At 40.6% G+C, this 13,770-nt stretch overlaps 1 protein-coding gene across 12 annotated transcripts in view; it reads right to left on the bottom strand.

Moving 5' to 3' along the window:
- Nucleotides 1–10,027: 10,027 nt before the first annotated feature.
- The window catches only part of LOC116978333 (ankyrin repeat and KH domain-containing protein 1-like), a 140,406-nt gene continuing 136,663 nt past the window's right edge, over nucleotides 10,028–13,770 (bottom strand). For 7 of the 12 annotated variants that reach the window (XM_033029428.1, XM_033029426.1, XM_033029423.1 and 4 more), the window contains 2 exons: nucleotides 11,583–11,750; nucleotides 10,028–10,557 (listed from right to left, as the gene is read on the bottom strand). In XM_033029428.1, the coding sequence (XP_032885319.1) occupies nucleotides 10,498–10,557; nucleotides 11,583–11,750 (228 nt within the window). In that variant the 3' untranslated portion in view covers nucleotides 10,028–10,497. The remainder of the gene's footprint in view (nucleotides 10,558–11,582; nucleotides 11,751–13,770) is intronic. The other 5 variants (XM_033029432.1, XM_033029424.1, XM_033029422.1 and 2 more) reach the window with 2 other exon arrangements.

Raw genomic sequence — 13,770 nt, forward strand, 5'->3', positions numbered from 1 at the left:
TGCCAAACGGTATCAGACCTAGCACCGAACTAGTCACAGGCCTCCAGTCCGAGAAAAAACCTTCCACCAGCACCCTCTGCTTCTTTCCATGAAGCCAATTTTCTATCCATTCAACTATCTCTCCATGGATCCTATGCAATCTAACCTTTCAGAGCAGCCTACCATGAGGAACCTTGTTGAATACTTTACTGAAGACCATATATATATATACATCTACAGCTCTGCCCTCATCAACCTTTTTGATCACGTCTTCAAAAAACTTTGTGAGACATGACATCCCACGTACAAAACCATGCTGACTATCCCTAATCAGTCCTTGTCTCTCAATGCCCGTATATCCTACCCCTCAGAATACCCTCTAGTAACTTTCCAACTACAGATGTTAAGCTCACTGGCCTATAGTTCCCAGCATTTTCCCTGCAGCCCTTCTTGAATAAAGGCACATTTGCCACCCTCCAGTACCTCCCCTGTATTTAAAGATGACTCGTAAATTTCAAACAGGACTCCTGCAATTTTCTCTCTGATGTCCCACAATGTCCTTGGATAAATATGATCAGACCCTGGAGATTTGAGATTTTCGGTTTACCCCCACACTCAAAAGACGTTCAGGCTTGTACGTTAATTGGCTTGGTATTATTATAAAATGTTACCTAGTATTTGTAGGATAGTGTTAATGTGTGGGGATCTCAGGTTGGCAAGGACTCGGTAGGCCAAAGGGCCTGTTACCACGCTGTATCTTTGTACTAAACTAAAGATTAATTACACTCCAGGTATATTTATCCCTCGTAGAATAATGTTGTGACAGAGATACAGCTTTTAAAAAAAAAATATTCTCAATATTCCTAGACACAAGGTGTTCAGTAAAGATAGGGAAAGGAGGGATTATTGATGAAGAACATTGTAATGCTGGAGAAAGAGAATGTCTTGGAAAGATCAGGGACCACATCTGTTTAAAGAAATATTGGAGGTGTTTAGTTTCGTTTATTGCCACATTATTATAATTATGTACTATAAATATACTATTTATAGAACACCAATGGGACATTGAGGAACAAACTGGCATGGAAATTACATGCATTCAATAAAAACTATCGAACAATGATTTGGGGGTCTTAACATCCAAATATTGATTAAGATAAGAATAAAGGGCAAAGAGGGATAGGAGTTACTGAAGTACATTCAGAGGTGCTTTGTTTAAAAATACATTTCCATCCCAATAGGGCAGGCAGACTTAGTTCTAGAAATGAGACAGGCCAAAGTGAGGAAATAGTCAATAGGAGAACAGGGAACAATGGTCTTAATATCATAGCTCTGGGAAAGGATTTAGGTAACACTAAAGTCATTTGGGGGAGGGATAATATCAAAGAAATGAGAACAACTCTGGCCCAAGTAAATTGATGATCCAGCCACAATCTGGCTGCATTCCATGAGGGAGAAAGATGGGGAAATCAATGCTGAAGGTCCTAAGATGCCCAAAAGGATGGAATAAAAATGAACAGAAAGTTCAGATCACAATTGCTGATCCTCTGAACAATGGATCATTAACTGGAGGCTTGCACTGTGTCTCCCACATATGCTGTTTCACATCTTTCATACAGACATATGACAGACGCCAAGGTTTGAACATAGGTGAATACAGAAAACTCAGATGGGGAGTAAAGGGGGCAAAGACTATGAGAAAAGACTGGCTATAGATTCAAAAGGGAATATAAAAAAATGTACAGAAATGTGATAAGGGAAAGGACTAAGTGGAAAGGAGGACACTGGTCACTGAGTACTCGTGGAGGGAGAGGGCAAGGCTCACATTTACACGAGTGTTCACCGAACTTGATATTGTTGCTGGGTTCTCAAAGGGAGATGTAGTTGAAATATTGCATGTGCCAGAAACTGATACCAGAGCCACTTGAAATGTATAGGTTCACCATTTTAACTCGAGTTGCCTTCATTAATTACACTATCCATGGGATTTTGCTAGAGATTAGTATAATCCTATGCTTCAAGTTTAAACCAGTTCTGGAATGGTTAAGATGAACATCTCACTCCATCAACCGCGGGTCTCATGTCTCTCTAAACATCACCTGGAAACAATTATTAAAACAAGGTTCCACGACTGGAGTGAACACCAGTTTGTGATTAAGGTGTTTTTTACCTATAAAAGATTCATTAATCCGGCCAAAGAATATAATGAGGTGAGTGTTTGTGCATTAGCGAGTGAATGAAACATTGGAAAGACTGAGTAGCGAGCTGTACAGTAGATCAGTTCTGTATCATAAGTCTGAACCGGTTTTGGCAGTTTAGTAAATTGGCTGTATATATACAGTTAGCAATCTACACAGTGAATCAGTTGAAGGCAATTCCCAGAATTTGTCCATCTGAAAATTGCTCACATCGAGTTCCACAGGATCTTGTTTCCAGCAGTCCTCAGCACTCAGTGGTTCACAAGGTTGTTGAGTGTCCAGCTATTGCCCTTTAGCTAGAGTTTGAAATTTATAAGGCACAGCAACAACTTGGAACATCTGATCAAGATAGGCGAGGAGCTTGAAGTCTGAAGGGTCTCGTCCAGAAACGTGTCCTATCCGTCTTCTCCAGAGATGTTGCATAACCTGCTGAGTTACTACATCACTTTGTGTCCTTTTATGTGAGGATTTTGTAAGCTTAGTGTCTTGATACTGTCACAGTCATTTATGCTGCTTGGAAATTACTTTTGAACTTGTATATTCAATTTTTATCTTTAACGACTACATTTAGTTTTGCCAAATGTGACACTTTTCTGCAGGTACACTTTTACACGACCAAGTATAGTTTTCTGTCAGCACAAATCTTCAAGCAGTGACAAGAGAGGTAAGAAACTACTAGAGAACAGGTAAGAAACACTGCAAGTATGCATTCAGGTCACTTATACTAATAGCCAATTAAAGAGCACCATATTATTAATGCACGATGCTGATCAAAAGGAAATGGGTCTGCATGAGAGAGAAAAATGTGACAGTTCATTATACAGCAGTTATTTTCCAGCGATGAGATTCACTCGGTGACCAGTTAGAAAATGAAGTTGGCCATGAAATCATTAAAAAAGCTAATCCTCTTAGAGCCGCACTCACTGCATTTCCTGCCATAAACATAATCAAAGGTTAATTGTAGAAATGTGGGTCTGAAAAGGATAAAAACTGCACACGAGAATAATAGGTCATTTGGCACATCAAGCCCATTCCCTGCCATCCTTTTCAAGTCCTACTTCATATTTACTGTGTCACCAGCCAAATAGGCCTCCTTTAAAAAAAGTTTTTCTCCATAGGGACTCCTTTTCAATTTGTCAATACCAAAGTACGTATGATTGGAGCATAGGTGTTGCATATGATACAATCTAACCAGACTTGCATTCACTTCCAGGAGGCACAAATTTTGTTCTGCCATTTTAATTGTGCTTTAATTCTATTTTCATGAATAGGAGACAAAGTGGGCATTGAAATATTAAAATCATGCCACATAAATTAGTCAGAATGCTGGATATACGAAGCAAATCGGCTTGCATCTGCAGAGAAAGAAAACAGTTAACTTTGAAGTGGATGACCTTTCATTAAATTAGACATTTTTTTCCCTGTTCCAAGAAAGCCGATTACATTTCTGAGACGTTCCAACTACAGGTGCACAACCTTTTATACGAAAGCCTTGGGACCAGACACTTGTCGGATTTCGGAATTTTTCGGATTTCCGAATGGAAGATTTTTAGCGTAGATTAGGTAGGTAGCGCGGGCGGCTTGAAAAGTCAGGAGCGGCTGCCTCCTCCCCGGAGACCGGGGAATCATTGCATAAATGTTAGTCAGTTAGTTTGGAGGGATTTTATGTGGTGGGGGGGTGAAGGGGGAAACTTGGTAATTCTTAGTCCCCTACCTGGTCGGAGAGGCGGGGAGCTGGGAAATGCCTTACCGTGTCGCCGTGCAGTAAGCTCCGGAGCGCTGTGGCCGCCGACTCCCAGCTGGGGCTGCGGGCGTCCTTCCGCGGGCGGCGCCAGTTGTAGCTCCGACCCCGGCAACTCTACCCCTGGCTGCGCGGCGCTCCAAATCCAGCGCGGCCCGCGGCCGGACGCCCGCAGCGCCAGCGCCGCGATGTTGGGAGTTGGCGGCGTCGCAGCACTGGGATACCAGCGGGGAGCGGGCAATGCCTTACCAGGTGGCCGTGCGGTAAGCTCCGGAGCGCTGTGGCTGCCGACACACAACATGTCGGTGGCCACAGCGGTGCTGGGGCTGCGGGCGTCCGGCCGCGGGCCGCGCTGGATTTGGAGCGCCGCGCAGCCAGGGGTAGAGTTGCCGGGGTCGGAGCTACAACTGGCGCCGCCCGCGAAAGGACGCCCGCAGCCCCAGCTGGGAGTCGGCGGCCACAGCGCTCCGGAGCTTACTGCACGGCGACCCGGTAAGGCATTGACCGCTCCCCGCCTCTCCGACCAGGTAGGGGACTAAGAATTAAAGTTTCCCCCTTCACATAAAAGCCCTCCAAACTAACTGACTAACATTTAAGCAATGATTTACAGATGTTTAAGTATCTCCCCGGTCTCCGGGGAGGAGGCAGCCGCTACAGTAGTACAGACCTGGGTTGACCGTGGGTCGTTTCGGGTCAAGTTTGGCGCCAAACGCGAGCTTTGGTGTGCAGACGACATCCTGGAAAAAATGGCCGGTTTTCGGAGTTTTTTGGTTTCCGGAACTCCGGATAAAAGGTTGTGCACCTGTACTGTTATTCACTTCAGCTGTGGGGGATTTTGCTCTTTTAACATCCCACTGGCTTTCGACTTCTTTCTATTGAAAGAAGTTGGAAATCAGTGCCTAGATGTCATGGATTGGGATAGATTTGTTGAGAACAACTGCCTGTAGATTCCAATATTCACGTTTGACATTTATTTGTAACTATTCATCACGTAGCTAAACTTACACAATCCTGGATCCATGTTGTCATCACTATCGAGAAGCTTTTCCTCCACATTACCCATTTTATTTAAGCTTTTATTTTCTAATGGGGCATAAACTTAATGAAGCCCAATGCCAGATGTGATTCAACTATTAAGTATTAAAACAAGCAAAACTGTTTAAGAATTATCTTGGAGAAAAACAACCCCAATTGAGATTTTCATTCCATTCCCAATACCATATTAAAAAACACAATTTTTTTTGCAAGGACCAAGTCCACCAAACTTCTGCCACAAGTTTCCTTAACAGCAAACTTCCTTGCTCCCATGTATTCAAACTTCAGTCAACGTCATATATTATTTTCTCCTTCATTTCTTACATTAAAGACACTTCATTCAATCTCCAACTCAAATGTGAAACTAACCCTTCTGAAGGTTCTCATTGTCAAGATTTGTTAAGTTTGACCATGCTATTTTCCCATTAGTCACTTTCAAATAGCATCAGCATCTCAATTGCTCTCAACTTCATAGGCGCTTGTAACTGTCAAAACAAAGATTGACCAATATCGTGGAAGTGTTACAGCCAAATATTAATGCAACCCCCAATTTTCTTTTAATTGATTTTTATCTCAATGTCTACCTACTTACATAGCCTTAGTATCTAAAGCTTTGTTATGTTCATCCCAGAGCTTAACTATAATGTCCTATGCATGCCTCAAACCACACACCATCTTCTAAATATCACTGTCTACCCATTTTTCATCTCAAGCACTGAACCTTATTGACAATGCTTTTCACACCTAAACCATATATTTAAATATTTTCCCTTTCTGGCCTCCAATATCTAAGTACCAGTCAAACCTTCCACATTTAGTCTCACTCACCAAGTCTACTTTTTTTGGAGCTGTATTTTATCCTAACTTCACTTGTATTCATCCACATGCATGTCTTAGCTCGTATCACCACACATCCTTCGGTGTACTTTGTTCACCGTTTCAACATATTCTAATAACTATGCTTATTCAATAAAGGCCCTAGATTTTTCATTTATGTGGACCTCATTCCCAGACTTCTTTGCTAATTCTGCATTTCATGATTAAATGATTTTGCATTTCTAATTCGCCATTTCTTCAAAAACCCACTCATATGTTATACTTCCAGAGTATGGTCCATCTACCCCCATCTCCACTTGTCTATCTTAACTTTTTTTTTTAAAAAAGGTTACTTTTAGTTTAGTGTCCTGGTAGATGCAGAGTTGCAGTAAAAAATTGAGTCCTGACACCATATGTCCGTAAATCCAGCACTCAATAGTGAAACTGAAGGTGTCCAAACTTCCAGGTTATTTACCTGTTTTTTATGTAATATTCCCATTTTCATATCCTGTATTTTAAGTAGTATAGATCATGGTGTGTAGCCAAAATTATGAGATGAAGCAAAAAATAAATCTATTTTTACAAAGAAAAATATCAGATATGTCCCTGTGTTTTTTTTTGCCATTTTTGCAACAAATCCATTGGCTAATTTATACCAGAAAGATTACATTGATTGCAACTCTATATAAGCCAAATTCTGATTATGCTTATGATTTTTATTTATCACCCGATAAGATGGTTTTCTGATGCCCTAAGTTTTTGCAGCCCCAAGTCCATTTAGTCAGGTGTGAAATGTGAATTAAAAGCCGAGTAACCGTTTTCATATTTATTGTTTCTTTTGTTATTGTTTATATTTTGTGTTTAAGCTTTCCATTGAAATACTTAATAATGAATAGAACTTAAAATCATGAAATAAAAATCTAGTTTGCTCACCTATTTTACCTCATTTCACCTCATTTGTAGTCCCTCCCGTTGTGTAACATTGCCAATGCTATTTATAGCGCTATAACGGGGGGGGGGGGGGGGTTTAATTGCGATTAAAATAAAAATTCAAACAACAATTATAATGACCCTGTCGTGAACTACGGGCCTCGTGATGGGTTACGTGCCGACATTTTGTAAGGGACCGTAGAAATCAGTAAGTGTCCCATATGTCTTATAAAAAAAAAATATCTTGTTTTTTTCCTTCAAATTTTGAAAGTACAGGTGCACAACCTTTTATCCGAAAGCCTTGGGACCAGACACTTTTCGTAATTCGGAATTTGTCGGCCTTCGGAATGGAAATTTTTTAGCGTAGATTTTAATGGCTGGCTCAGTGGTAGAGTGCTCGGCTCATATCCGCAAGGTCGCGAGTTTGCGCCTTGATCCCGGCAGTTCCTCGGTCGCGAGTTTGAGTCTTCAATGTAGTTTTTTCTTGCAGAATAAATGTCTGTATGAAATGCAGTGCATTGAATTAATTCCTGAATTTGTAAATGTGACCGCAGCATTGAATCACGTCTCGCACTCATGTCACCCTAGCGGGGCTACATGCCCTTAGGCGGCCTAAGGCGACATTTTCACACTCTTATATCCGTGTGCAGCAGAGGCGACGTGCGTTTGGCGCCAAACGTGAGCTTTGGCGTGCCATGTTTAGCACCAAACGTGAGCTTTGGTGAGCTTTGGTGTGCAGACGACATCCTGGAAAAAATGTCCAGTTTCTTCCAGGTAGGCGATATACCCTCCCGGGCAATATACCCTCCACTTCTCTTTTATGAAGGGGATTTAGTTCCCCTTTCTTCCAGGACCGACCGGAGGTTCCGCTGTCACCTCTGCGGTCCACCCTCAGTGAGCGCTCACTCAACTTTGTCTTAGGATTCTCCCCCACAATGTACCCTCACCTTCTCTTTTATGAATGGGGATTTAGTTCCCCTTTCTTCGAGGACCGACCGGAGGTTCCGCTGTCACCTCTGCGGGCCGCCCTCGGTGAACGTCCTGTCTCCCTGTCCCTGGGATAGTAGGGGGCGATCAAACAACACAATACCCCCCTCCCCCTCCAACTCCAGAGGAATCCGCTCCCCGATGGGCCGCTACGGCGACAAGTGACAGTTCGCCCACAGCCCGAGCTGCGCGACATCAAGAACAAGACGTCCCTTGCACACCATCAGCTTCTGCCTCTAGCGTGTTCCTCTAGAGTTGGAACGGGGCTGGGCTGGAGTTGCTGATCTGGGATCTCCGTGCTTGCAGTGGGCCTGGGGGTCGGTGTCCCGATGAGGGGGCACAGCTCGGGCTGTGGGCGAACTGCCACTTGTCGCCGTAGCAGCCCATCGGGGAATGGCTTCTGGTGGTCCTGACGTCTCTGGCCAGTTTGCAGTTTTCCTCTGGAGTTGGAACGGGGCTGGGCTAATGCTGGCTGTGGGTCTCTGGGATCTCCGTGCTTGCAGTGGGCCTGGGGGTCGGTGTCCCGTTGGTCCTGACGTCTCCGGTGACTGGCACTGACCTGCTGGCATCGCTGACATGAAGACAATGCAAAGCCCCCGCGCCGGTGCAATGGGCGGGGAGCTGGAGAGGGGAGGGAAGGGGTCACACACATGGCCGGGATGCAGAGGGGTGTAGGTGGGGTGAAACTGAAGGGAGCGACAATCTGCTGCTGCCTGCCCGCTGAGTTAAAAAGTTCCCACGCAAGACTCACGATACACTGTGTATCGTGAGTCTACCGTGGGAACTTTTTAACTCAGCGGGCAGGCAGCAGCATATTGTCAATTATTAACCCTCCCGCGCAATATACCCTCACCTTCTCTTTTATGAATGGGGATTTAATTCCCCTTTCTTCGAGGACCGACCGGAGGTACCGCTGTCACCTCTGCGGGCCGCCCTCGGTGAACGTTTTCAAGGACCTTTCTTCAAGGACCGAAAAAATGTCCGCTATTCGGAGGTTTTCGTTATTTGGATCTTCGGATAAAAGGTTGTGCACCTGTATTACATTTTGGTCAAATGTTGGTTGATTTTGATCACAAATTAGCTCAAAGGGATCATAGGTAGGCCGTGGCATTTCATTATGATTTAATAACTTTCAAATTTGCCACCTATGTCACAGGTTGGTACCCTTATTTACGGAAACACCCATATCGCGTAAGAATGGACCTAAGACCTTGCGCAGCTAATATTCCCTTTGTCTCAACAGGAACTGCAGTGAAAAATGCATTTCATTTTCTGCTTCTTTCAAGTGCAGTTAATCACTTATATTTTTAATAACTACAGCCCCTGATGAATTTACAGAATAGTCACAACATGGAAGGCCTTTCTGCCCAAAGGGTTTATGCAAAAATAATAGAGCTAGTCCCACACCCCAAATCTCTATTAATAGCCCTACAAATATACTTTTAGACAATTCTAATATTATGCTTAACCCAAGTCACATAGCATGGCTATTTGTGTATGTTCAGGTTATGAATACTTGAGTATCTTCTTTCCAATCCTGCAGTCAACTGCCTAGCATCTCATGAAAATAGTCCACAATATCATGCTATCCATATGCAAAGGATAGAAGCTGAAAATTCAAAACTAATTCTGTCCCATGTTGCACTTAATCTGATGTGCACATTTAGTCAATATCTATTCTGATGTTAATTCAGACTGATTTTACTGTACCTTTCCGATACTTTTTCTTGTGGAAATAGCAAATACCACTTAAAAACTGAAAATATTGGAAAAACATAACAGGTAAGGCAGCATCCGTGGAAAGAGAAACAGTTAATGTTTCAGGTCGAAAGCCGTCGCAACTGGGAAAGAGAGAAAAAAAGTTAGTTTATATGAATACAATAGGTAATCAATATTCAAGTGTGTTTATTTATCTGCCCCAAGCTAGCATTTCAATCAACCTTTTGTTTTCTTTCCACCCACTTTTTGCTTAACTCACAAGGTCCTGCAAAACCTGAAATAAAATTAAAATTTTTCTACTGGTTTTGTACAAAGCGATGTTCAATCTTTTAAAAATATGTATTTTGCTATAACAGCTCCCTGAATGTTTAGTAAAACTACTAAGCTTGGTACCAAGACAATATTAGTGGTAACCAAGAAAATCTGATTGCTTGTAAAAATGTAAATAAAATGCTCCAAAAAATTACTACTTAAAATGAAAAGTAGTATAATATCTTGCATCCGTGTTTGTATATGTATTTGACATTATGTTTGTAAAAGGTATTGTAGTCTGCATACTTATTAGAAAATAAAAATTATCGAAATCGAATTAATTAACTACTAGCAATAAAGACGCTAAAAATGAGGTACTGTTCATTTTTATTGAATATTAAGGTAAATATTTCACATTAATACAGGCTACATAAAGTAGAGCCACTATACGACATGAAATTTACTCTTGTTTTAACCCTTTTTTAGTATGTAAACAATTATACATGTATTTACCACTCTAAAACATCTGGATTAATTCACATAATTATCTAGTCCTCGGCTGCATACAAGCAGTTTACAGTACTGTTTAGCCAGCAGCACAAGAATAGTCTGTCCCAAGTCTTAAGTCAAAATGGCTAAACTAACCAGAGAACCGAACCTGCTATGCAGGCGATCACTTTGTTCATAGACAGTGGTAAATCAATTAAGTTCATGCGTAACAGCCCACAGAATTTCAGTTAGGCACATCAGAAAAGTTTTGTCCTGTTAATTTCTTCCCAGATCAATTTAGTTTCAATCTCAGGAAGACATCTCAGGAATTTGTGGGCATGCTTGCGTCCTCTAGTTGACATGGTTCAGATGCACGTTACCAATATGTGGTGCCCAGGTTCCAGGCCACACCTGCAAAAATGAATTTAAAAAACAGAGTTCATTTAATAGATCTAAAATCTTGTAGATCATGTAATTACATGTGGAATAGAACCATAATCCATGCAAACAGTTCATCATGTCTTGGAGTTAGATTGGCTTTAACACTAGGAAAGAGGTGATAAACGAAAATAATTCAAATTACAGACTTGAACTGTTGAATCCGTTAAATGTCTTTTCACTCTCCCACCCCATTAGAATACATTAATTGTCAGATGATTCTTACTTTTGCCATGTAAGCAATTCAATACTATACCCCTTGAATGTCCATTACGATCATATATATGATGCATCAGTCAACTATCTAACTTAAGCAAATGGCTCTGGCAAAATACTTAAATACATCTTGGCCCTAGTTGTTGATTATAAATATATTGTGCATTCATAACAGCAAAGGATTGAAAATGACTAAAGATTCAATACCACCAGACATGCTGAAAAACTGATTTGTAAATATATACTGTACAATTGTTCAACATTTATTAAATCTTGGGAACAACTTAATTCCTGCAAGTTGACATTTTTTGCACATTGGTTTAAGATGAGGAGCTAAATGCCTAGAGATCATAGTTTATCTGTCTTTGTGCAACCGTATCGATGACGTTAAAGAAACCCTCACAGAATTGGTCCCAAAAAAATTAAAATCATTATGGGTGGTTTTCAGCAAAAAGGTCCTGAATGGCAGTTGCCTGCACAGATACAACTGTGGTGTCATTTTGGGTTTTCAATGTGGAAATTTGTTAGTCTTAAAGAACCTCCCGCCAAGACAGCCACAGAGCAATTGAGAGAAGGCTATTGTGGAGAGGAGCAAAATTGTGGTTTGGGGCAGTGAGACTGGAGAAACACATCTTCAGCATATCATAGCACAAATCCATTGCATGAGGCAAACTACCTACTTGTTGACAATTTTAACTGTACAACTAAATCGTGTAATTAAAACACAATTCCATATCAATCCTATAAAAACAAAACTGTACAAAGTTGGATTATATTCGCACCTGCTGGGGGTCTGCATTCTCAGAGGAGTTTGTGACAACCTTTATCATAGGATTCCAGGCAGGATCTGTAGCATGAAGTCCATTGTAAAGAGGAGCCCCTGGGCCATCAGCCATCTGTGGATGTGGAGGAATCATGGCATTCCCATACATGGAAAGTGGCAAGCCCTGCTGCAAAGAAACAAAAATAATTCCAAGTTTCATAAAATAACCACATTTTTTCCCCCGAGTTACCTTTAAGCCATGATGGATCTTGTTTTAAAACTCTGCATTCCAATGGTTATTCCGCATTTAAATAACAGTCTATTTTCATTTGTGCAGAAGGTAGAAAACTAAGATGGAGCCTTTATAATGAACTACAAGATACCAGTTACGGGAAACATTTTGTACTATTTCGCCTTTCCATGCGTCTCAATTTTCTATATCTTTCTCTCAAGTCCTGCCTTCCCTTCCCCAAGGAAAACAAACTCAGGCTTATCCAGAATCTCCTCATGACTGAAACATTCCATCCCACACAACATCCTGATAAATTTCCTCTGGAGTGCAATAATTTCCACCTGTAATGTGGCTATTTAAACAACAGACAATATAGACCAAAGGACACAAATTGCTGGAGTAACTCAGCAGGTCAGGCAGCAACTCTGGAGAACATCGATAGGTGACATTTCAGGTTGAGACTCTACTTCACACAGATTAAGTGCCTTGAGGGATCAAAGTAGCCCACTGGCTGATATGCTTTTTTTTTGGTTTTAATGGGCGATTAAAGATCGGTAGGATACAGAAGACTTTCTATAAATAAGAAAAGGAAGTTTGTTCACTGTAAATTCTATTCACTGGATGCTCTATCCACTGTAACTAATAGAACAGGCAGATTGAGCCTTGATTTAATTTTTCAACGAAGCAACAACCTACAAATTCTTAAATAACTGGAAAAACTCTGTACGAGAGCCATCACAAAAAAACTTGATGGATGAGGTAAAGGATACTGTATCATATTCAGATGTTACAATTCAATATCTGCAGACAGAGTAGACAAGCTGGGTAGTCTAATAAAATTAAGGATAAAGGGCACACCTGGTCCAGATGATCAAAGGAACTAAAATCTTAATTGGAGTTAAAAATCTCTTCATTGCAATAGAAGTATGTTTTAAGTAAACATAGTTAAACAGCCATTAGTTGCAGCTATGTATAACTGTTATTTAAAGTTATCATGTGCACAAAAGACAAGTATGTCTCTTGTCTGAAAAAACTACATGAAATGTAACAATTCAATACACAAAAATGCAAAATACTGTCTAAGAATACAATTCTTGAACTGAATATGATAATATTTGATAATATGATAACTTTTTTTTACTGGTATACGGTGGAATGGATTTGACGACAAACAAGGACTTGAATTGTTGAAACTCTTTGCAGCCCAGATTCTGTTTTTCTTTTTTTTTCTTTTTCTTCTTTAGTTTAGGGAGTTTTTGTTTATTTTCTTTTCTTTTTATCTTTTTGTTTTTATACATATAAGTTCTCTTTGAAATACTTAACTATATTCAATGTGTATGTTGACACTTGACTCATAGTTAGGTTATACCTGTCATTAATGTAACCCTGATCCCTATGTATCAATATCACTGTTTATGTTTATCATTACTTTTTTGTCCTTTTGTTTTTGCTTTTGAAAAAAACTAATACAAAGATTTAAAGAAAAAAATATATAATTTTTAAAACACAAATGGACATTCATAAAACAGCAAGTAGTGAGATTACAATGCATGAAGTGCAATGATTTGAAGAGCTGGTGGGAAGAGTAATTTTCTATTAATAGTGTATATTCTCAGAAATGTGATGTTCTACATTCCATGTTTTTTTGTTGCCATTAATGTAGCTTTCTTACAAATTGATCTCCAAGTGAAACACCATCTTCTTAGGTTGTCCCTCAGGATCAAGGATAACAAGCTTCTACTCCAATTCTGTGGTTCTGATGTGTGTGATGAAGCAAATTTGGAATCTGCTTACATTGACGCTAGTCGGCTGGGAAGTGCTTTGAGGAATAGGCATTTTTGTTGAATTTCTGTTTGTTCTAATGTTTAGACGAGAGGTTCTCAGAATACACTTTCACTTGAGCAGTCTGGAGCCAACTGTCAATTGTATTTTTTCCCTGAGGTTCTCCCTTGAATCTATTCCGCTGTCCACCAGC

The sequence above is a fragment of the Amblyraja radiata genome, chromosome 11 (genome assembly GCF_010909765.2).
Source record: "Amblyraja radiata isolate CabotCenter1 chromosome 11, sAmbRad1.1.pri, whole genome shotgun sequence".
NCBI lineage: Eukaryota > Metazoa > Chordata > Chondrichthyes > Rajiformes > Rajidae > Amblyraja > Amblyraja radiata.